The sequence below is a fragment of the Leucopleurus acutus genome (assembly GCF_964270905.1).
Source record: "Leucopleurus acutus genome assembly, chromosome: 2".
Taxonomy (NCBI): domain Eukaryota; kingdom Metazoa; phylum Chordata; class Mammalia; order Artiodactyla; family Delphinidae; genus Leucopleurus; species Leucopleurus acutus.
The window spans coordinates 137,983,544-138,009,092 of record NC_139143.1 but is presented as its reverse complement, the minus strand read 5'-3'; the positions used below and the strand labels follow the sequence as shown (position 1 = coordinate 138,009,092).

The window sequence follows — 25,549 nt, the reverse complement described above, 5'->3', positions numbered from 1 at the left end:
TGAGAATGTAAATTGGTACAGCAACTATGAAAAATAGTACCGAGTTTCCTCATAAAACTAAAATAGAACTACCGTATGATCAGCAACTCAACTCCTGAGTAAATATCTAAAGAAAGTGAAAACACTAATTCAAAAAGATACATGCACACCCCAATGTTCATAGCAGCTGTTTACAATAGTCAAGATATAGAAGCAACCTAAGTGTCCATCAACAGATGAATGGATAAAAAAGAAGTGGTACTATGTACAATGGAATACCACTCAGCCATAAAAAAAGAATGAAATTTTGCCTTTTGCAACACATGGATAGACCTGTTTATAATCTATAAACATTTGAATCACTATGATGTACACCTGAAACTAATATAATATTGTAAATCAACTATACCTCTATAAACAATTAGGCAAAAAAATGAATTTGCATTGGTTTTTAAAAATATAAATAAATAATATAATAGTACTACAGCTTTATGAATTTTTATAATGAATGTTCTAATGTTATATGTTGTAAAATTTTATTGAGTGTTTTTTATATGTTAAGTATCCTTCAGTTTTAATAATATATTACTGGACTTAGTAAATTATGTGATTTGACCTTTAGTTATACAAATTGGGAAAATCGTTTAATTTTTCTGCACATTAGTTTAATATCTGTGAGATTAAAAGCCTAAACTAGATTATTTTCTTTGTGTACATATGATATATAAATGTTTAAAAACATCTGTTTGAGATGATAAAAAAATAAGAAAACGTATGGAGGATGATATAACCATTATATATATACCGACTCCCAAATTAGCAAATGTTTTATTGAAGTATTTTATGCTTTTAAAATGTTTTTTGTAAGGGGTGGATGAAATGGGTGAAGGAAGTCAAAAAGTACAAACTTCCAGTTATAAAATAAAGAAGGACTGGGGATGTAATATATAAGGATGGTGACTCTGTCACAGTTAATAATACTGTGTTGCCTATTTGAAAGTTGCTGAGAGAGTAGATCTTGAAAGTTCTCATCCCAAGAAAAAAGTTTTAACTATGTATGGTGACACATGTTACCTAGAATTACTGTGGTGACTATTTCACAATATATAAAAATATCAAATCATTATGGGAGACTTCCCCGGCAGTCCAGTGGTTAAGACTCCGTTCTTCCACTGCAGGGGGTGTGGGTTCAATCCCTGTTCGCAGAACTAAGATCCCACATGTCACGTGGCTTGGCCAACAACAAAAAAAATCATTATGTGGTACACTTGAAACTAATGTTATTTGTCAATTATACTTCAATTTAAAAAGTTTTTTAAAGTAGTGTTTTGTCTTTAAAAATATTATATACATGCTAGAGCCCTAATGTAGTACTACTGAATGAATACCTCTGATAGTATGGTCAGGGATTCTGCATTTATTTTTTCTGACTTATAAAAAAATTGTAAAAAAGACATTATAGTTAAAGATGAAATTAGTTCCTACCCCTCTCTGGTTCCATTCCCTCCCTCCCTCTAATGATTAATTGTGGTAATCATAGAGCTGTTCACAGATTCTTTTTCTTTTTCTTCTGGTCGTGAGGTAAGATAGTGCTTCCTTATTCCTTTTTGAAGTTACCAATGGACATGTGATTTGCTTTTCGATTAATGAAGTGCAGTGGAAATGGCATGTATCCCCTCCAGGTGGAAGATTTCAGAGCTAGCATGTGATTCACTGTTTACCCCTCCACTTGCTAAAGTGATTGAGGAAGGTTACAGAACCTCTTTAAACATAGTCCCAGAGTGACTATAATGAGCAAAGCCTCCTTCCTTCCTTCCCTCCTTCCTTCCTTCCTTTCAGCATGGGATATGCAGCATGAAAAGCAACAAGAAAAAAAAAAAACCCTTTTGTTAACCTGTTGAAATTGTGGAGCTGTTTCTTGCCAAGGCATCCCATCTAATGCCTGAAATTGGACTATATGTAAAGTTAACAGTGTTGTACTTGGTGTTTTTAAAAACTAAATGTAAATGGCATTCTACTGTATTTTTCATTTAGCAGCTTGCTTTTTTTTTTTAACCTCTATTTTGTTTTTTGGATCTTTCCACATTGATACTTATAGCTCTAATTCATTGATTTAAACTACTACATATCATTCTGTCCTGTCAATTTATTACCATTGATAAATCTATTCATTACTGATAGACATTTAGGAAGCTTCAACTTTTCCAGCATTTTAAATAATGCTGCAGTGAATATGCTTTTACTTGTCTTCTAATATACATTGCAACTGTTTCTCCACAAGTGAATTATTGGGTTTGTAGGTTATGTACAACTTCAATGTTATAAATATTGATGAAGGCTTTACAGCTGGGAATGGTGCTGTTCCTACCAGTGAGGATGATAGACAGCATAATTGGTGGTTGATTAGAAGGAGTATTCAGAAGTGTTTTGTCTCAAGAGTGGAGAAAACTGACTCTAGATTAATGATGCTAAAAATTTAAAAACAAGACCAGAAAGGATCAAGCCCGTTCCTGATAACCACAACCTAGAACAAAACTCAAGGATATTTATATGAATACAAAAAAATCCAGTACCCAGCAAGGTAAAAATTTACAATGTCTGGTATCCAATTAAAAATGACCAGATACGGCAAAGAAGCAGGAAAATACAACCCATAATGAGGAGAAAAACCAATCAATCAAAACTGACCTAGAATTGAAGCAGATGAATTAATGAAAATGGACATTAAAACAGTTTTTATAACTGTGTTTCATATGTACAAGAATTTATAGTAAAAATTGAACATATTAAATAGAGGATGGAAGATATTAAAATATACTTAACTCACACTTTTAGTGGTGAAAACTACAATGTCCAGGATGAAAAATGGGATGGGTGGATGGGATTAACTAGCAGAGTGGACATTGTAGAGGAACAGATTAGTGAATGTGAATACATGGAAACAACAAAAATGAAGCAGAGGAAAAAAAGACTATAACACATGAACAGAGTATCAGTCAACTTTGGGCCAACTTCAAGAGTCCTAATGGTGGAGTAATGGAGTCTCTGTAAGAGAGAGCAAGTAGTACGGTAAAAATATTTAAAGAATTAATGGCTGAATTTTTTCCAAATTTGATGAAAACTCTAAACCCAGAGATCCCCAAAGTTTAACCAACCTCAAGCACAAAAACACGAAAAAAACTACAATAAGGTACATTTGTAATCAAATTGTTTGCAATTAGTAATAAAGAGAAAAATCTTAAAAACAGTGCCCCCCCCAAAAAGGGCATATTATTTAGATGGAAAAAGATGACGATGATGCATGTTTATTGGAAACAATGCAAATGAGAAGACCATGGGGCAACACATTTTCTTTCTTTGCTGAAAGAAAAAAAAGATCACCATAAAATTATTAAGACATTAATGAAAGGAATTGAAGACAAATGGAAGGTATTCCATGGTCATGGGTTGGAAGAATTAATATTGTTAAAATGTCCGCACTACTGAAAGCAATCTGCAGATTCAGTGCAATCCCATCAAACATTCCATTGGCATTTTTCATAAAGACTTGAATATAAGACCTGAAATCATAAAACTCCTAGAAGGAAACATAGGTAGTAAGCTTCTTCCTATCAGTCTTGGTGATGATTTTTTGGATTTGACACTAAAGCAAAGGCGACAAAAGTAAAACTATACAGGTGGGACTACATCAAACTAAAAAGCTTCCGCACAGCAAAGAAAACCATTAAAATGAAAAGGCAGCCTACTTAATAGGAGAAAATATTTGCAAATCATATATCTGATAAGGGGCTAATATCCATAATATATAAAGAACTCATACAACTCAATAGCAAAAGAACAAATAGTCTGATTAAAAACCTGGCAGAGGGGCTTCCCTGGTGGCGCAGTGGTTGAGAGTCCACCTGCCGATGCAGGGGACACGGGTTTGTGCCCCGGTCCGGGAAGATCCCACATGCCGCGGAGCGGCTGGGCCCGTGAGCCATGGCCGCTGAGCCTGCACGTCCGGAGGCGGTGCTCCACAACGGGAGAGGCCACAACAGTGAGAGGCCCGTGTACCACAAAAAACAAAAAAACAAAAAAAAAAACCTGGCAGAGGATCTGAATAGACATTTTTCCAGATTAGGCATATAGATGGCCAACAGATACATGGAGAGGTGTTCAGTATCACTAATCATCAGGGAAATGCAAATCAAAACCACAATTATATATCACCTCACACCTGTTAGAATAGCTATTATCAAGACAACAAGAACTTAGTGCTGGAGAGGATGTGGAGAAAAGGAAACTCTTGTGCATTGTTAGTGGGAATGGAAATTGGTGCAACCACTGGAAAACAGTATGGAGGTCCCTCAGAAAATTAAAAATGGAACTACCATTTGTCCAGCAATTCATTCACTTTGGGCTATTAACCTGAAGAAAACGAAAACAGTTACTCAAAAAGATATATGCACCCCCATGCTCATTGCAGTATTATTTACCATAGTCAAAACATGGAAACAACCTAAGTGATTGCTGATGGATGAATGGATAAGGAAGATGCGGTGTATATAGACAATGGAATATTATTTAGCCTTAAAAGAGAATGAAATCTTGCCCTTTGTGACAAGATGAATGGGCCTTGAGAGCATTATGCTAAGTGAAATAAGTCAGACAGAGAAAGACAGATACTGTAGGACCTCACTTATAGGTGAAATCTAAAAAAACCAAAAAACAAAAAACATGAGCTCATAGATACAGAGAACAATTGGTGGTTGCCAGAGGCTAGGGATAGGGGTTGACGAAATGGGTGAAGGGAGTCATAAGGTATAAATTTCCGTATAAAATAAGTCATGGGGATGTAATGTATAGCATGGTTACTATAGTTTGTTTGTTTGTTTGATTTGACCGTACCGGGTCTTAGTTGTGGCACACGGGATCTTCATTGCTGCATGCGGGATCTTTAGTTGTGGCATGTGGGCTCTTAGTTCCGGCATGCAGGCTCTTAGTTGCAGCATGCATGCAGGATCTAGTTCCCTGACCAGAGATCAAACCCAGTCCCCCTGCATTGGGAGCACAGAGTCTTATCCACTGGACCACCACGGAAGTTCCCAGCATGGTTGCTATAATTAATAATACTATAGTGCATATTTGAAAGTTGTGAAGCAAGTAGATCTTAAAAGTTCTTATCCACCACCCGGCCCCACAAATTTTTGTAACTATGTATGGTGATGGATGTTAACTAGAATTATGGCGGTGATTATTTCACAGTATATACAAATATTGGATTAATTGTACGCCTGAAACTAATATAATGTTATGTCATTTACACCTCAAAAAATCCCACAGAATTATTTACCCACCAAAAAATATCCTTTAAAAATGAACGTGAAGAAATATGTTTTTCAATCATATAAAAGCTGAAAGAATTCATCACCATCAGACCTGCATTCTAAGAAGTGTTTAAAGAAGTCCTTTAATAAAGCATGGAGAAAATGATGCTGATGGGAATCTGCATCTACACAAAAAAGTGCAGAATACCAGATGTTGTCTTTATGTGTGTAAAGACTGTTTTATTAATATTCAGATCTCTAAAAGATAATTGTTTAAAGTGAAAATAATAACTATATTGTAGAGGTTATAGCACATGTAGGAATAAAATGCATGGCAACAATACAAAGGTTGGGAGGGGAGGAATGGAAGTACACTGTTGTAAAGTTTTTAGATTATACAGAAAGAGACCAGTATCACTTCATGGTAACTGTTAAGTTAAAGATGTATACTACAAAGCCAAAATCACCCCACTAGAATACAACGAAGAAACTCAGCAATTGTATTAAATGACATTGCCTTGGATTTCAGGAGCTATGGTGGTGTTTGAAGAAACAGATAATAATTAATAGATTAATAAAGGATGGCTACAGTCATAAACTGTGACCTTAAAACCAGAGCTCTCTGTTATAAATAAGAAGAAATAATTGTATTAAAACAGGATACATTAAGGAAGAAAGTTTTTGCATGCTTGCCATCAACTTTGTCCCAGTAATAAATTAACTAGTGGAGCAAGCAATGGCAAAAGGATAAATAAAATTGTGACTTGTGAAAGGATTGGGACCAACCGTCGAATATTAAAATTTTGGTAGGAAAATGGAAACAGAACTAATCTCCAAATCCCTTATACCCTTTTCTCTGTAGAGTGACATCTTTCACTTCCACAGAGTCAATGTGAGAAAATTGGACATTTTTTTAGAGAATTTATGGCCTTGCAAAGAAATGGAAGAAGCTATAGAAGAGAACCAGTGACCTCTTTTTCCTACTGCCTGGACTTTTAAATTTGCTTCATTATGGTATCTAAATTCTACCATCAAATGTCTTATTTGGGTTGAGCAAATGCAAATACCTAAGGGAAGGAAAATAAGAAGTTGTCAGTTTTAAAATGTACTAGTTAATCTACGCATGTATACATTCATCCATTCAGTTGACACTTATAGATCCTCTACTGTGTGCCTGACACTATGGTAGCTGATGGAGATATATTCATTAGCAATTTAGGGAGCTCACAGTTGATAGGATAGCAGGCATCTAAACAAATAGATTATAATAAAGTGTGATGTGTGCAATAATCCATTCAATGTTCAAAATACAGAGGTGTAATAAAACAAGGGTTAACTCTAACTGGAAGAGAACATCAGGGAATGCTTCCTGGAGATCCTGATGCATTAACCTCTGGGCTGGATTTGAAAGCCAACTAAAAGGTTTGAGTGGCTGAAGATATTGGGAGAGATCTCGTAGGCAGGGGAATTACATGTGTAACATATAGATGCTTGAAACAAGTTGCAGTCTAGGGAGCTACGAACAACTCAGTGTCATTAGAGGATAAAGAAATGTGGTGGGGAAGGGAAGTGTGGCAGTTACTGAGGCTGGCGTCAGATCAAAAGGGCCTGGTAGGCAACCTGGGTAAACTTACATATTCTAATTCTTTGTTGGGTTCGTTTGAATTTTTTACACACTCAAGCGTGTCTTTCACACAGGCTTTATTTCTCTCCTCTTAACCCTTGTGTCTTTTACTTCTTGCATTTGTCCTGCTGCACTGGCAGAGACCTTCATTCCATGTTAATAAAACTAGTGAGACAAGAACCCTTACCTTATTCCCTATCTCAGAGTAAATGGCTTTTGGCTTTCACCATTAATGTTGATGTAGGTTCCTTATAGACATTCTTTAACAGATAAAGGATGTTTCCTTCTTTTCCACTGATTGCCAAGAATTTTTATCCTGCATGGACTTTGAATTTTATCACATATCTTTTCTTGCATCTACTAAGATACTCTGTGATGTTTCTTTTCTGTGCTGGTAATGTGGCAACTTACACTGATTGCTATTTTATTTATTCATTTATTTATTTTTACATCGTTGTTGGAGTGTGGTTGCTTTGCAGTGTTGTGTTGGTTTCTGCTGTGTGACAGGGGAATCGGCTGTGTGTGCGCACGTGTCCCCATATACCCTTGATTGCTATTTTAAAATAAAACTAATTTTGCATTCCTGAAATAAACCAAACTTGATCATGGTAAAAAAAAAAAAAAAAAAAAAGTGGCCTGGTAGGACATGATAACTGCGCTGAGGCTTGGCTTCATTGGTGATACCAAATGATTGCATTTTAGGCAGTAAACAGGCACAATTAAACTTTTGTTTTTGAGAGATCGCTTTATTGTCATTGTGGAAAAAGAAGAAAAGCTAGAAGAATGAAGAAAAGAGGATGGATCTATTTGGAGGGTAGAATTTGAGGATTCCTTTTTTGTGGGAGTTAAAGGAGATAGGGTCTAGGGTAACTCCCAGGTTTCTGATTTGTGAGTTGTGATGCTAGCAACTGAAATAGAGAATAAAGGAAGCTGAACAATGTTGGGATTTTAGGGGAATGGCAGGGAGAGGATGAAGATTGTGAGTTATGTTTGGTCGTGTGTGAATCAGTACGTGGATATATGTGGAACTGAGGACTAGAAACAGATTTAAGAGTTAACAGGGTATAGGAGGCTTTCTACGAGCCCCCAGACTAGCCAATTTGCTCTGTTTAATTGCTTCCGTAGCCCTCATACTTCCTCTTCGATAACATTACACTTGTAACTCTCTGTCAAATCTCTATCATCCTCTATTGGATTGTGAGGTCCTTGTTGAAAGGGATCTTATTTGTTTTGTTCACCAACTCCTTTCCAGTGCCCAACACAGTACCTGGTACATGAGACTGAATAAATGGGCATGGACATGAGTGCCCAGGGGAAGAGGGCATAGAGAAGAGAGGTTGATGGCTCAGGGCTGCTGGATACAGTCATATGGCTGTGACTGTGTGTGACTCTGCCAAGAAGCAACCTTAAGGATTACCACCTTACATACGTGTATACAATGGAATATTACTCAGCCATAAAAAGGAACGAAACTGGGTCATTTGTAGAGACGTGGATGGACCTAGAGACTGTCATACAGAGTGAAGTAAGTCAGAAAGAGAAAAACAAGTATCGTATATTAACGCATATATGTGGAATCTAGAAAAATGGTACAGATGAACCGGTTTGCAGGGCAGAAATAGACACAGATGTAGAGAACAAACGTGTGGACACCAAGGGGGGGAAGTGGGAGGGGTAAAGTGGGATGAATTGGGAGATTGGGATTGACATATATACACTAATATGTATAAAATAGATAACTAATAAGAACCTGCTGTGTAGCACAGGGAACTCCACTTCGCTGTACAGTAGAAACTAACACCACATTATAAAACAACTATACCCCAATAAAAAAGAAAGGATTACCACCTTACAGGTGTGAGTGGAGAAAAATCTTGCAAAGGAAATAGAAGAAGGAGCTCTTGGACAGCTATGAAGAAAATCAGGAAGGACTTTATCAAGGAAGTTAAGGAAGGGAATTGTTAACAGTTTCAAATACCCAGAGAATTCAAATCAAACATGAGCTGATGAGCTTATGAGCTGGTATAGGAACATAACCAGTATTTACAAATTGTTGTTGGCTTGTTTGCTGGTTTTAGCAAAATATCATTAAATGGTATTCTGTGTCAGCATAAGGGAAGAAAGGCATAAAATCAAAGTAACTCAAGTTCTTTAAAAGGGGTTATTGGAAACCAAGAGATATTCTCTCAATAAGTGCAGCAAAGCCGTTTTTCCCCCTTAGTGTTGGAAGAGTTAGCTATTCCTTTGTAAGCAGTTTCCTTGTATGTGGAGCTCATGTTAAATGAAAAATGTGTTTCTTTAAATGTTAAAGTGTGGTGAGATGCTCAGTCTGAGAGCTGCGTGGGCACTAAGACCAGCTGAGGGAAGAGCAGATTGAGTGAAATGACAGGCAGGATTGTCCACACTGTTTAAATTCTTCTTTCTCTCTTGCTTTGTACATATTTGCCATGTTGTTATCATTGAATTTGGGTAAGTTAGTTGCTCATATGGAGCAACTCCACTGTGTGTTCCAGAGCGGGAGAGAAGAGGGAGAGGTAGGAAGGTTGAGAGAGCAGTGTGTTTGTAGTTTGTGGTTTGCCCTGCGTTGTTTCTTTTATTTGGGGTTTAAAATTTTTCTTAGAATATTGCTCAAAAATCTTATCAGATACGCATGTCTGTGTGATATTTCATTGATTTAGAACTTTATAATTGTATCACGTTTTAGATTTGACAGATTGTCATGTGTACTGTTGCTTAATGCTGGAACAGCTCCATTAGGTAGACAGGACAGATTTTTTAATTTTGGGGGGGGGGTTGTTTTACCAAAGATTCAAAGTTAAGCTACTTGTCAATATCATAATAATCCTGTGATCTTTTCATACCATATTGTTCATCCAAAAAGCATACCAAATTGTGTGTGTGTGCTTGTTGTTTCAATGTAATTAATTTTATTTTAAGGAAACATGTACATGAATTGGAGAATTGTCTCCCTCTGGGCATTTTGGTGTCTTTTTGCTCTGCCTTTGTTTTTTAGGTTCTTGTTATCAAATAGGGTCTTTTAGAACTCTCTGAGAAGAAATAAAAGTTCATAAAATTTTGCATCACGTGTTAACTGAGGAAAAATATCAAGTCTGTATGTAGTTTGAAAAGATTACCCACCCCACCCCACCCCCAGAATATTGTGGTATCTTAGAGTGGAGCTCCTAATATAATTTGTATACTGTTTGAGTTACTGGTCATGAAATTAGTTAAGTGAGGGTGTCAGCATTTAAAAATAATGAAATAGAATAGAAAATATCAGAGTGCATTGCACATGATAGAAGTGTTATCTCCTGATACTTTTGTTTCGGAAATATATATATGTATGTATGTACTGAGGCACAGGTATAAAATGTATTTCCTTACTGTGGGTCATGGTCAGAAAAGCTTGTAAACACTGGCTCAGAAAACTCTTGTTCATTTTATCTTCTTCCAGCTTTTGTTACATTATTGAATGGAGAACAAGCCCAGAATGCAATTCAGATGTTTCATCAATATTCATTTCGAGGAAAAGACTTAATAGTCCAGCTCCAGCCAACAGATGCTTTGCTATGTATTACCAACTTGCCCACTTCTTTTACGTTAGAAGAGTTTGAAGAACTTGTTCGTGCTTATGGAAATGTCGAGAGATGTTTTCTGGTCTACAGTGAAGTTACTGGCCATTCCAAAGGCTATGGATTTGTGGAATACATGAAAAAGGACTTTGCTGCAAAGGCTAGATTGGAGCTATTGGGTAAACAGTTGGGAGCATCAGCTGTCTTTGCACAGTGGATGGATGTTAATCTCTTGGCCGCAGAGCTCATTCATTCTAAGTGCCTTTGTATAGATAAACTCCCTAGTGACTACAGGGATTCAGAGGAGCTGTTGCAGTTTTTTTCCAGTATCCATAAACCTGTGTTTTGCCAGGTATGTATTTTTAAGTCATCATTTGCAATATTTAAAAATATCTGCATATGTATCTGCATGCACTCACGTATTTATTATACCTATGTAAATATCACAATGGATAATCTAATTCTAATTGAGTCTGTAATGAACACTTTAATATTATGGTAAATTTTATTTATTTATTTATTTTGGTAAATTTTATTTTATTTTTATTTATTTTTGTATTTATTTTTGAATTTTATTTTTTTACATAGCAGGTTCTTATTAGTTATCCATTTTATACATATTAGTGTATATATGTCAATCCCAATCTCCCAATTCATATGATGGTAAATTTTAAATCAGTCCCTTTTGCTGATGGGCCAAACTATATTGTCTTTATATAATTATGTCTTAGCAAACCCATCACTTAACACATCCGCCTTCTCATTCCATCCACTCTTGAACCATTCATGCATTGATCCCTTTATCCATCCACATTTTGTTTATCACCTTCTCAGTGCCAGACACTATATTGCTAAATGTCGGAAATGTAGAGAATAGAAAGATACTCTCTTAATACCGCACAAGTTTGTGGAAGAGACTGACAAGTAAGCAGATAATTGTAAATCCTGTATGAAGACTGATACAATGGAAAATAGAAAAGTGTTATGAGGTGTAAAAAGAATGCCTTATTCTATCTTAATGGGGTCATGGTAAGTGAGACATTTAGAGAAGATCCTGAAAACTGACAACACTGGTAAGAATTTTTAAGCACTTTGAGTAAAATTAAATATGTTCTACTAAATAGGCAAAAATATATACTGTATACAACTGAGAGGTTATCTAGTTTAGCTTCCCATCTGGTAAAAAAAAAAACAAAAAACGTTACAATAATTGTGAGTGATCATTTAGCTTCTGTTAAAATATTTCAAAATAATGGAAAATTCACTAGATCACAAGTCAGGCCATTACATATTTAAATGGCTCTCATACTGAATGTAAATATTCTTTAAAACGGCTGACGCTATGGAATTAAAATGACTTTGTCTTTTGAAAGGCTTAAAATGATAGTGTCATTTATTTGGCATGAAGGTTATAATGAACCAGGAATAATAAAAATATTTTAGAAGTTTTCAAAAGGTTAATAAAGCCACTTTACAATGCCTTTATCAGTAGATCTGTTAAACTCAGGCTGTCTCGCTTGGTAGGTTGACATAGACTATATGGAAGACACAGTCTTCTTACCTCGTGGTCAGAAGGGATCAGATTACAAATCTGATTTTAAGATTTGGTTTGGTTAAAAGGAATGAGGTTGTAGGAGAAATGTTTGGAAGAGGTAGATATTTTTCCTTTCTCCCATGCGAATGGAAGAAGTTTTATGGAGGAAAAAAATATTTGAGGGCAGTTTTAAAAGGAAGGAAGAATGTGAAGAAAAAATAGAAATTCGGTCTACTACACAAAAAGCTTCAAAAATAAGAAAAGAAACTAAAAAGGACTGGAAAATGATTTAATTGTAGTATCAATTTATGGGATGCCAAATTCAAGTAGAAGTATTGTAGATGTGTCTTCTCAAAGACATACGAAGCTGAATTTTATCACATTTATCACTTTATAGCATCAGTGTGTTTAAGATGATTCAGACATGTTCAACACTTAGAAATTTTTAGTGTCTTATTTTGTTCTTACTTTTGCTCTAGAAACTTTTTAGTGTCTTATTTTGTTCTTACTTTTGCTCTTTGTACCAGTCTTTACAGATCCAGGACTTTAGTATCTTCTTTTACACTCTTACAGGTGGGTGACTGGAAATAAATTGAGTTCTGCATTGCAGGAGTTTATTTAGGGCACATTCAGAAAAAGGTTGTGTCCTGAATATGGTATTTTAAACAGACCTGGGGCACAGTTTTCCTAAATAAGGTTTGCTTTGGTATACTTGACCAAATTCCTGGGATCTGCCTAAAATATTGAAATAACCTTTGAATGTGGTTCCTTCTACCTTTCTTCTCTTGATAATGCAAATGTTATTTTACATAGATATATGATCCAGTAATTGTTCAGCATGTTTCATCGTCTGCGTATCTGGTGAATTTATTTTAAAGAAAGTTTTAATTATCGTGTCCCATATTTTTCTATAAATTATCAGTTATATATATATAGCTTAATATATAGGGACTATTATCATTTGAACATTGACTTTTAAAATAAATCAGAGATTCAAAGAAGTAAAAAGAAACCGGACAGAATCTTACTTTTCCCATCTTCTAGAAGGACTGCATCTACCCAACTAGTAAACTTTTATTTTCAGAAGGGAAGAATACATTATTTTCACCAGTATCATGCTCTGAGACATTTGTCCTTGAATTTTTAGATGATATACTTGTAAATAAGTATTTCTAGCTAAATATTAGAATTCCCTTTTTAATAAATGTATCACATCAGCTTGCACAGGATGAAGGTAGTTATGTTGGTGGCTTTGCGGTGGTTGAATATAGCACTGCAGAGCACGCTGAAGAGGTTCAACAAGCAGCTGATGGTATGACCATCAAGGGAAGCAAAGTTCAAGTTTCCTTCTGTGCCCCGGGAGCACCAGGGCGAAGTACATTAGCGGCATTGATAGCAGCTCAACGCGTGGTAAGTTTGTTCTTTTTTTAGGATATAAAAAAATTCAAGTAGTATTTTAATCTATCCACACTAGTCAATCATTGATTGGACCTTCATTATATTTTTATTATGTAAAGATACCCTTCTTTTTTTTTTGACTGGCTAAATGGTACCTCTGGCAGATCAAGCCAGCAGTCAATACAAAAGAAGAAACTGTGTTTCATAACGTGTATTCATCTCAAGAAAAAATTTTGAGGAAATTTCATTTATTCAGTAAATGAGTTCCTGTTCTGTAAGTTTTGCGTGCAAGGTGCCCCCTTTTTCAGTGTTCATAAGTATCCGTAGTAGAAGTCCTGGGAGGTGGAGCCTCATTTTTGTGCACGTGGCACGGTTGCTGAGTTTCCAATTCTGAATACATCTAGTCACCCGCTTTTGCAGGTGGTACACCCTGTCCTCTTGGAGAAAAAGAAACAACTAGGTGGCGTGGTGGCCTTACAAATGTCTGGCATTTGTTTATAGCTGATCCCCCAGCAAAACTAGCTATCTCTCATCAGCCACTCTTTTCCATTTTCTACAGTGACTCTCTCAAATCCTCACTCTTTTCCTGTCTCTGTCCTTCTTTCTATCCGATGATCGTGGCTCCTACTTTATAGAAATATAAAGGCCATGTGCTGGACTCATTCGTTCAACTTTTCTCACACTCCCCCAGAAAAAGTGCCCCCATTTTTTCTCTTAAATAGCATTCATTCCATAAATACTTTTTGGGTACCCACTGCATGCTAGGTATGTTAGAGATGTTTAGGATTCATCAGTGAACAAAACAAAGATCCCTGTTCTCTCGGAGGGAGGGCTGTGCCTCCTCCTGCCAAAGCAGGGGCTCATGCCCGTGTCCCCCATCCTCAAGGATCTTCATCCTCACCTTTCTCCTTACTTTCACTTGTTCACTAGCTCTATCCCATCTGCTTATAAATACGCTCAAATCGTTTCCTTTAAAAATCTTCTCTAAATACGAGCCTTTGTAATACTTTTCCCTCACAGCTGGAGCTTCTTGAACAATTAGGTCCCACTCGTCACCTTTTCTTCTTTTCTCATTTCCCTCTCAGTCCAATGCAATCTCGTTTCTGCCGCCACTATTCAGGTGAATCTGTTCTCTTTAAGATTAACAGGAATTTCTTAATATTCAGTCGAAAAGGTACTTTTCAGTCTTTCTTTGCCTGGTTTCTTTGGAACATTTAAAACCAACCTCCTGGGACTTCCCTGGTGGTCCAGTGGTAAAGAATCCACCTTCCAATGCAGGGGCCGTGGCTTCGATCCCTGGTCTGGGAACTAAGATCCCATATGCCGTGGGGCAACTAAGCCCACGCGCCACAACTACTGAGCTCGCGCGCCTCAACGAGCGAGCCCGCGTGCCACAAACTACAGAGCCCACTTGCCCTGGAGCCCGCGCGCCACAACTAGAGAGAAAAGTAGTGAAAGATCCTGCATGCCTCAACGAAGATCCCGTGTGCCACAACTAAGACCCAATGCAGCTAAGAAAAATAAAAAATAAGGAAAATAAATAAAATAAATATTAAAAAAAAAATAAGACCAACCGCCTACTACCTTGAATTCTGCCTACCGTTTGTTTCCTACCTGTCTAACCGTCCCACCCCTTTCTTCTCTTTCCCGAAGGGCTGCTATCAGTAGGCTTCTGTATTTGGCCTCCTCACTTTCTTCTTCTTCAGCACTCCAGTGGTTTTAGTTATTGCCTATCAGTGATGATTTTTCCAAGCATATATTTTTGGACCCAAATGCTCTAAGCACTAAATCTGTATTTCCAAATGATATTTAAACAGCCCCTTTTTATGTTATATAAATAGTTCAATTTCAACATTTCCAAAAGAAAACTATTTTTCTCTGGGACCTGCTTTCCTGTGTTCTGTAATATCTATGTATGGCATCAGTTCATTCAAACTAGAACTGTCTGAATTAAAAACTCAGTTAATCATGATTGGTCTCTTCACCTACTCCCTAGATCAAGATGTCGAGAATATTAGCAAATCCTTTCAGTTCCACCTCCTGGTAACTATTAAATCCTTGAGACTTGTCAGCATCTTTGTCACTTTACTCAGGATCTCATTTTTCTCACCTTGATGGTTCGAATAACCTGCTATGTGGTTGCCATGTCGTTCATCTTCCCCATTCTAACCCATCTTCCACGGTGCCACAAGAGTGATCTTTCTAGTCCTCAAACCAGATTATGTCATTCTCTTGCGTAAGTTCAGTTCCTTACCATGGCATACAGGGCCCTGCGTGATTAGGTATTAGTAACAGTGAGGAATCTTAAATTTTTCTCAGTCTTAAAAATAATGTGCTGCATTGATTCTTTTTTTCTGTAGGTTCTTGGTACATATCCTTTATCAAGTTTTCTGATTTAAAAAAAATCATAAGTAGGTATTGATGTTTATCAGAGTATTTCTGCAACTATTGCGATAATTTTATGTGATTTCTCCCTAAGTTCATTAATGTGCTGAATCCAATTGATAGGTTTTTCTAATATTACACTATCCTTATGTTGTAAATCCTAATTGATAATGATTTTTTTCCTATGCATTGTTTGATTTTTTTTTTTTTTTTTTTTTTTTTTTGTGGTACGCGGGCCTCTCACTGCTGTGGCCTCTCCCATTGCGGAGCACAGGCTCCGGACGCGCAGGCTCAGCGGCCATGGCTCACGGGCCCAGGTGCTCCGCGGCATGTGGGATCCTCCCGGACCGGGGCACAAACCCGTGTCCCCTGCATCGGCAGGCGGACCCCCAACCACTGCGCCACCAGGGAAGCCCTCATTGTTTGATTTTATTGGATAATATTTGGTATATGTGCAAATGTGCTCATAAGTGAAAATGCTTAAATTTTTGGGTACCACTTTTACTTAATTTTGGAATCAAGAGAACACTGACCTCATTAAATGATTTACGTATTTTTCTCCCCCTTCTCCTTTTCTTTCCATTTCATGGATCAATTTGTATAAAATCGGGGTCATCCGTTCTTTGAAAGTTTGAGAGATCTCAATCTATGAAACCGTGTAGACTTCTTGAGCCTCTTCCAGAAGGAAATCATTGATTACCACTTAAGTTTCTTCTGTGGATATTAGGTTTATTAGTTTTATTTTTCTCTGTGTGCTATATGTGGCATTTGATTATATTCTACAAATTTATCCACTTTGAGTTTTTAAATTTATTGGAACATAGCTATTTATAAAATTTTATTTAAAATTTGTCATGTCTAGTCTCCTCTTTTTATCGTATATTTTATTTATTTGAATTTCCTTTTTTTCCCTTGATCAGTCTTGCAAACTATGTATTTTGCCTTTTAAAGAAACAGCTTTTGTTTTGTTCATTATTTCTCTTTTTTTCTATCTTTTGCTTATTCTTGCCCTATCTTTATAACCTCCTTGCTTCTTTCTTCTTTGGATTTACTCTTCCCACCCCCCACCCCCACCCATCTTGAATGTTATCTGTGGTTAGCTCCTCTGTTTTCAACCTAGATTGTTTTCTCATGAACATAGTTAAAGTAAACTTACTTCTATAACTAACGCTATACCTATGTGTCATAAATTTTATATTATGAATGTTTCAAATTTTTGTTATGATTTCCTTTTAGCTTAATTATTAGTTTTTTCTTCCAGTTTATACCCACCTAGGAATTTTTAAAAGCTATTCTTCTGATATAGGTTTCTGATATATTCTTCTGATATAGGTTTCTGATATATTCTTCTGATATAGGTTTCTGATAGGTTTCTGATATAATTGATATACAGCATTATGTTAGATTTCAAGTGTACAACTAATGATTCAGTATTTGTATATATTGTGAAATGATCACCACAGTAAGTCTAGTTAACATCTGTCACCACACAGAATCACAGAATTTCTTTTTCTTGTGATGAGAACTTTTAAGATCTACTTTCTTGGCAACCTTCAAATATGAAGTAGAGTATTATGAACTGTAGTCATAGTCGCTGTGCAGTACATTACATTATCATGACTTATTTCTCTTATAACTGGAAGTTTGTACTTTTTGACCCCCGTTACCATTTCACTCACCCTCCACCCCCTCCCTCTGGGAAACATCAGTCTGTTCTCTCTATCTATGGTTTTGGTTTTGGTTTTAGATTCCACACATAAGTGAGATCATACAGTATCCATCTTTCTCTGCCTGACTTATTTCACTTAGCATAATACCCTCAAGGTCCATCCATGTGACTACAAATGGCAAAATTTCATTCTTTTTTATGGCTGAATAATATTCCATTGTCTGTATATATATATACACACTACATTTTCTTTATCTGTTCATCCATTTTTGGAAACTTAGGTTGTTTTCATATCTTAGCTATTATAAATAATGCTGCAATGAACATGGGGTCCATATATCTTTTTGAGTTAGTGTTTTTTGTTTTCTTTGGAGAAATACCCAGAAGTTGACTTGCTGGGTCATATGGTAGTTCTATTTTTAATTTTATGAGGAACCTCTATACTGTTTACCAACACTTGTCATGTTTTTTTAAACTATACTTTTTTCCTTTGTTTTCATTTCCCATCTACTATTGGATAAATTAGAATTTTCTTCATCTGCTTCGAGAGTGAGATGTTCTATTTTATTCTACTGGTGATTGTTCCTAACTTACTAACACCCCTAGGTTGATCAGTATCTCTTTCTTCCCACTTAGTTCATTCTAAACTCCATCCTGCTTCTTCCTTCTACCCCACCTACCACCATATTGGGAGTACATAAAGTACATTTTTACTTTAGGATTGCCTTAATTTTTTTTTTTTTGGGGGGGGGGCGCACTGCACGGCTTGCAGGATCTTAGTTCTCCAACCAGGGATTGAACCCAGGCCACGGCAGTGAAAGCACCAAGTACTAACCACTGGACCACCAGGGAATTCCCAACCTTAATGTTTTTGTTTTTATGGTCCTGGCTTTTGTATATAAGATTAAAATTAACTGTGATATTATAAACCCTAATTTCCATGTATCATGTAATATCATCATGCATTTATTCTCATTTTCAGAAAGGGTTTCATGTAGTAAAAACTTTTTAGACTGTGTATGGCTGGGAATATTTTTTATTTCTTTTCCATATTTAATAGCTTAGCTGAATATAAAAATCTAGATTCAAAGTTTTTTTCCTGCAGCACTTTGAAAATATTAATTTGCTGACTTCTTAAATCCAGGGTTGACGCTTTGAGAGTGAAGATGATGTTAATCTGCTTTTTTTTTTTTTTCTGAGATACGTTCTTCCTCACTGGAAGTTTTCAGTATGCGGGGGGGTGTTTGATGTTCTTAAATTTCACACCAAAAAAATGTAACCAGGTGTGTGTTTTTCTATATCATATTTGGAACACTTTCATTTTGTGGTCTTTAATTTTTCTTTAATACTGGGAAATTCTCAGCCATTACTTCTTCAAAGATTCCCTTTTTTCCCCCTAATCCTTCAGGGACTCCTATTATATAGATGTTAAGACTTCTAGTCCCTTCATTGCCTTGGTTTTCTCTATTGTTTTGTTTGCATTTTTCATTACCATGTTTTACTTTGTTTGTATTTCCCTCTTTATCCTCTGCTCATATATTCTGGGAAGTTTATTTGACCTGACCTTTCAGGTCACTTATTTTGTTTTTCAGTCTCATATATTCTACTGTTTAACTTATCTGTTGAAGCACAGAGTAGAGGTTAAGAATAATGCTTTATGAGTTTCTCCAGTTTCCTCACCTATAGAATGGGGGTAATAACACGAACCCTATAGAGTTGTTTTGGGGCATTAAGTGATCTAATCCGTGTAACATGCTTAGAACAATGCCAAGTATATATAGTAAGTGATGGCTGCCATGATTTTTCTCTAACAGTTGTGTTTTTCATACTTCTAATTGGTTGTTCTTTATAACTGCTTGTCCTTGTTTCATGTTAGCAGTAAAAATATATTATCTTTTTTTAGGATGTCTGTTACGTTTAGTTAATTTAATTAACTAAATTTTTAATTCTGCTCTGTCTCTTATAGGTGCTTCAGTTTGTTGCCTTTAGTTTTTGTGGCTACATTCTCCCCATGCCTAGTTATTTTGTTCTGTGGATACATATCTCCTTTGGTAGGGGGTATGGCGGTTGGCTTCTTTGTATGTGAGTGTTTAGAGGTTGAGGGGCTGGAGATGGAGGAGGAGTGCTGAAGGCTGGTCTCAGCTAGGGTTTAGGGAAGGCAGGCAGGAACCTAGGGCTGAGAACCTCTGCCTTGACCGTCTGGCCTTGACCACAGACAGCCCTTTCCCACCCCAGCCAGGCAACCCTTCCCCTTAGAGCCTCTTAATCTCTTCTCCCAACCCTGCTCTTTTCTAAGTTCTGCCTTCCTCAATTATAACTCTTCCACCCTGCCCAGTGGGAGGAAGGAAGTAGAGAAGGTTGGAGGATGTGGGAAGGAAGTTTTTGGTGCCTCTACCTAGTGTTACATGGTCCCCACTGTCTCTGAGTTTGCACGACACCGTGCTGTTAATTCACTGCTCCTAGGCGGTCACTGGACTGATGCTGCCCTTTTCCTGCTTTTTCCTAGCCATGATCCCTAGGGGGTGATGTGGAGGAAGGCTCTTCCCCAAGCCATCCTGTCTGTGGATCCAGCCTCTCTCACACTCTTGAGGCACTACCTTGTGTCTGTCCAGGGATTTCTCACAGGTTTAGTGTCAGGTTCTCAATCCATCACCCTCTCCCTCTTAATGTCACAGCTTGGGATGAGAGAGGGAATCCAGTTGTCCTTGTCGGTTCTCCATTTTCTCCTGGTTGGAAGTTCATAGTTTTCCTTTTACATCATTATATTAATATTCTCATCTATCAGGCTGGCTTTTAAAATCTGAGAACAACTTCATATGTTCAGGAAGCTACCCAATGACATGTATGTATGTAAGGCCAGTTCATCTTTGTCTCATATTAGAGGATTAAGTTAATGAATTAAAGACTGTTATTATAAGAAAAATGTTGCTTTGTAAGGCATCCCACATTATTAAACTTCAGATCAACATTGTAGTAAGGTTCTTCTACAGTATCAAAATATTCATCCTGTGTCAACAGGTTACCTCCCTGTTAATAAATTCAGATTCCCCGGATATCTTTCTACTTGTATGAAGAGATTTATCTGACTAAATCATTAGTCCTCTTAAAGCCAATTTCTACTTAACTGAAACATTCTATGAGGATTCCAGTGTATGTTGTATGGTAGAATATCTTACAATTAGGAATTGTGGTAGAATGTATACAACAAGTATATAATATAAAGTAAGTTGTGGTTATCATAAAATAGATCTTATCAGGTGAATGAGAATTTCTGGAAAAAAGCCTTTACAGTTTCATCTTTGTGCTTATCCTTGTTCTAATGTTTTCTATTTCTGTATTCATCAAAGATGCACAGTAATCAAAAGGGCTTACTTCCAGAGCCAAATCCAGTGCAAATTATGAAAAGTTTAAACAACCCTGCCATGTTACAAGTTCTTCTACAACCCCAGCTCTGCGGGCGAACTGTTAAACCAGGTAACCTTCATGTGTGCTGATTAAACGTAGAATGTTGGCATGAAGTTAATTGTGCTGTTTTACATGAAAAACACACTTAAATTAGTCCAAGAATATTTATTTTTTCTAGAATTTATCAGTGAATATATAAAATATAATTTATTTTAATTAATGATCTGAGGTGAAAATATGTTTTGACTGTTTTGATAGGGACAAACTGCTTACGGGTTTCCTGATTTTTTTTTTTTAACTATTAATAAGTATTAAATAGTAAACCTTCAGTTTAGTTACTGGTTGACATGAATTTGTAAACCAGGTAACACATGGCTTAATAAGGTAATATTTAATATACTACGTTGTTACAGCCTATGTTAACAAAGGATATGATACTTTTCTACGTAATATTTTTGGCAGAATTACTTTGTTGGAAAGTGTTAAGGTCTGTTTCCTCTCTGCTTTTTCTTTTTCATTGTGAAATTGTTCCACTTTTTAGAAAATGAGAAAAACATCATTTTCTAAGTATTATGGAAATTTTTATAATATTGGCATACATTAAATATCTATTTAGTATTCATTGAGAAGAGTTAATTTACCTTTTGAAATGCACAACTGTACATACACAGAATGTATGTTTTATCATTATGAGGAAATGAATGCCTATATTCAACACTAAGCTTTAGATTACAAATGTTTAGATTAAATATACTTATTCTGTTTCAGCTCCAACTGGTCTAACACCAACTAGTATATTGCAATTCGGTTCTAGCACCAACTACCTAGAGTTAGCACAGATCCTACAAGTAAGGGCTTTGTCCCCAACAGGTCTGCCCCTACTTCAGACAGCAGCCGCAACTTCAGAGGTCCCCTGGTCACCTACACTTCTGACTAACTTGCTTCAAATTTGGGGGTTCCTGTGATCCCCTCAGGTTCAATAATTTGTTAGACTCACAGAACTTAGGAAAGCACTATACAGTAAGTCCCCACCCATACAAACGAGTTCCATTCCAAGAGCGTGTTTGTAAGTCCAGTTTGTTTGTAAGTCCAACAAAGTTAGCCTAGGTACCCAACTAACATAGTCGGCTACATAGTACTGTACTCTAATAGGTTTATAATGCTTTTCACACAAATAATACGTAAAAAACAAACACAGAAAAATAAAGAAAACATTTTTAATCTTACAGTACAGTTCCCTGAAAAGTACAGTAGTACAGTACAACAGCCGGCATACAGGGGCTGGCATCGAGTGAACAGGCAAGAAGAGTTACTGACTGGAGTGGGGAGAGGGGGTGGGAAGTGGTAGAGCTGAAGGATCGTCAGCAATAGGAGATGGAGGGCAAGCTGCAATCTCACTCACGCCTGACGTTGATGGCGCAGGTTCTGGTTCCTTGCTGGATTCAATTCTACCTACCCCCTTGAAGAAACAATCCAGTGATGTCTGGGCAGTAGCTCTTTTTTTCTCGTCATAGATGACACGGTAGCACTGAATTGCATTCTGAATGGCTGTTGCAACCTTCGTGTACCATTCTACGTTTGGGTCCTGTGCCTCAAAACTAACTGCCTCCTCAAATAAAGAAAATCCCCTTGCCACTTCCTGCGTCGTGAATCTCTTCGGTTCTTCAGTTACTTCTTCTTCCTCTTGTCTCTCTCCGTCCTTTCTCTGGGCCTCCAATTCCTGGCACTTCTTAGCAGTACCAGCTATGTCACTGCTGCTTTTACACTTGCTTCTGGACTTCCTGGGCTTGAAATAAAGATACTGTACTACTGTACTCTATACAGTACTGTACAGTAAAGTACACAAAAGCACAACCACTTGTAGAGGATGCACACACGTGATAAGGTACGCCAGTCACGTAAACTAATTTACCTGATTGGACAGGCGAACACACGTCAGCATCTTTGAAAGTTCACAATTTGAAGGTTCGTATGTAGGGAGCTTACCGTACTTATGATTACAGTTTTGTTTTAAAAGATGTAACTCAGAAATAGCCTAATCAGGAGACTTAGGGCTTCCAGACTGGAAGGTCCTGACTGTAGAGCTTTTATGCTCTTTCCCCATGGAATCAGAGCACATCTGCCTTGCAGCACACATGTGTAGTAATTAGCCAGGACTCCCTGCTGCAGTAACTTCAGTATCTAGAGTTTTTATTGGGGTTTTGCTATGTAGGCATGACTGACCATGTTATTGAACTCTACCTCCAGTCCCCCTCCTCTCCCTGGAAGTCAGGAGGTTAGGCTGATATCATATGACTCAAAGCCCTAGTCCTCTAATCACATGGTAGGTCTTTCTGGTATGACCAGTCCCCATCCTGAAGCCATCTAGGGGCCCACACTGAGTCACCTCATTAGCATAACAAAGACACTCCTGTCATTGGGAAAATTCCAAGGATTTAGAGTTTTCCTTCCAGGAACCAAAGACAAAGACCAGTTAAATTCTTTATTATACCAACAGTGTTCATATTAAGTACTTCATATAATCATCAATTATCTCTGTGTAGGAAGTAGCTTTAGAGGTGTCCAGCTCAGCCTACTTTGCAGTCAGATATCCCTTCTACAATTTTAATGGTATAGAGATATCCTTTGTATGTCTTGACTACTCAAAACATAGAGCAGCTCATTATTTTCCAAAGCAGCTATTGCCTGGTTTAACAAATTTAATTCCTAGGTTTTCCCTTGTATTAGATAGTGATTTCTATGACTTTTAGCCACTTATTCTAGTTCTTCCTATGAGGAAACACAGAATAAATCTACTCCTTCTTCCATAAGAAAAGCCTTCTAATGTTGAAGACAGCTATCATGAAACCTTAGTCATCTTTGATTTTCTTTGTCTTATGTTCTCCAGACCAGTGGTCTCATTTTATTTATTTTTTGACTATGCAACTCCATCAGTAAAGTATATTTTTAGTAGAGCCCCAATATATACAGTATATGTATCACTTATATGTCAATTACATGAATGTACCTTTGTCAATCCATATATTAAGAAATGATAAAGCTTAATATTTTTATATTTTAAGATGAAAGTAAATACAAATAACAGTTCTCTTTTTTAAGAACAATTTATTTTTTTATTGAAGTATAATTGATTTACAATGTGTTAGTTTCAGGTGTATAGCAAAGTGATTCATATATATATATATATATATGTATATATATGTGTGTGTGTGTATATATTCTTTTTCAAATTCTTTTCCCTTATATGTTATGACAAAATATTGAGTATGGTTCTCTTTATACACCTCTTCTATTCTCTTTGTAAACTATGGCTCTGTATTTGACTTTATATAACATGTCATAGGATACGCTCTCTAGAGCACCCCCCGCCCAAGTTGTCCTCTTTTGTAAAGATACCTAGGTTGTCTGGGTTGCCCTGAAATATGGTGTACACAGACATGAATTTATCCTATAGATGGGTTCTAATCAGCACAGAATGCAGTGGGATTTCCTTCCTATGATCATTATATTCCTATTAATGCAGTCCAAGTTTGTATCAGAGTTTAAAGAAGTATATTACAGTCTTGTGTCTCTTAGAAAGTATAGTTCACACCTGGACTATCTTTAGTAACTTCTCCCCCAAATTATTTTTGTCTCATGTTTTCATCTAAGATATGTATTCTCCACTCTGCTTTTCTACTCAGGTTGGTGTATGGCCATATGAGATTAGGCTTTTTTATTTTAGTGCTGCTTTTACTGTTGTAAGAAAGATATATCATTCTTACACTGGTAGCTTTTTCTTTGTTTGGAATGGCCAGTGAAGAGGGTTAATACCTTACCTGAACACATGCAAAGAGACAGTGTCTGGAAAGTTTCTTGGTGTTCAGGAAAGACAAGCTCTTGTTAATCAATAAATTTCATTTGTTTTTCCTTTACTATGTTTTCTTTTTTTCCTTTACTATGTTTTTTTTTTTTTTTACTATATCTTAACTATATCCCTTACTATATCCTGAGCTCTTCACAGAGGCCTCTGAACAAACTAAAATAATTACAAAGGATCATAATTCCCTGTAATTTGTGTATATTATATGATACATATATACACAAGTGTGCCATATTTTACTGTGCTTCACAGATGCTATGTGTTTTTTTTTTTTTTACAAATTGAACGTTTGTGGCAACACTGCTTTTGTCAGATGATGGTTAGCATTTTTAGCATTTTAAATTGAGGTATATACATTGTTTTCTAGACATAATGCTATTGCACACTTAATAAACTACAGTATAGCATAAACATAACTTTTACGTGCACCAGGAAACTCAAATAATTGTGTGACTTGCTTTACTGCCATAATCACTTTATTGGAGTGGCCTGGAACCAAACCTGAAGTGTGCCTGTATGATATATTTGTATTTAAACCCTTGCCCAAACTTCTTTCTCACTGTATCGTTTTTTCAAGTAACTGACACGTATCTAGTTGTTTATTGCCTTCTCTTCCACTAGACTAGAGGAGGCTCCATAATGGCAAAGATTTATCTGTTTGGTTCATCTCAGGCATCTAGGACAGAACTGCTACTTATAGTGAAAAGTACTTAGATATTGTTTACTGATTAAACTCCTTCCTTAATCTGTCTGTTGCACAACTTATACATACCTTGTTATATATGATCTAGTCTGTAAACTTTTAACTACTT

At 36.5% G+C, this 25,549-nt stretch overlaps 1 protein-coding gene across 3 annotated transcripts in view; it reads left to right on the top strand.

Moving 5' to 3' along the window:
- RAVER2 (ribonucleoprotein, PTB binding 2) overlaps nucleotides 1-25,549 on the top strand; it is a gene marked incomplete at its 5' end in the record, with an annotated part of 100,378 nt that overhangs the window by 25,462 nt on the left and 49,367 nt on the right. For all 3 annotated transcript variants that reach the window (XM_082833872.1, XM_082833871.1, XM_082833870.1), the window contains 3 exons: nucleotides 10,367-10,836; nucleotides 13,237-13,428; nucleotides 20,818-20,944. In XM_082833872.1, the coding sequence (XP_082689998.1) occupies nucleotides 10,367-10,836; nucleotides 13,237-13,428; nucleotides 20,818-20,944 (789 nt within the window). The remainder of the gene's footprint in view (nucleotides 1-10,366; nucleotides 10,837-13,236; nucleotides 13,429-20,817; nucleotides 20,945-25,549) is intronic.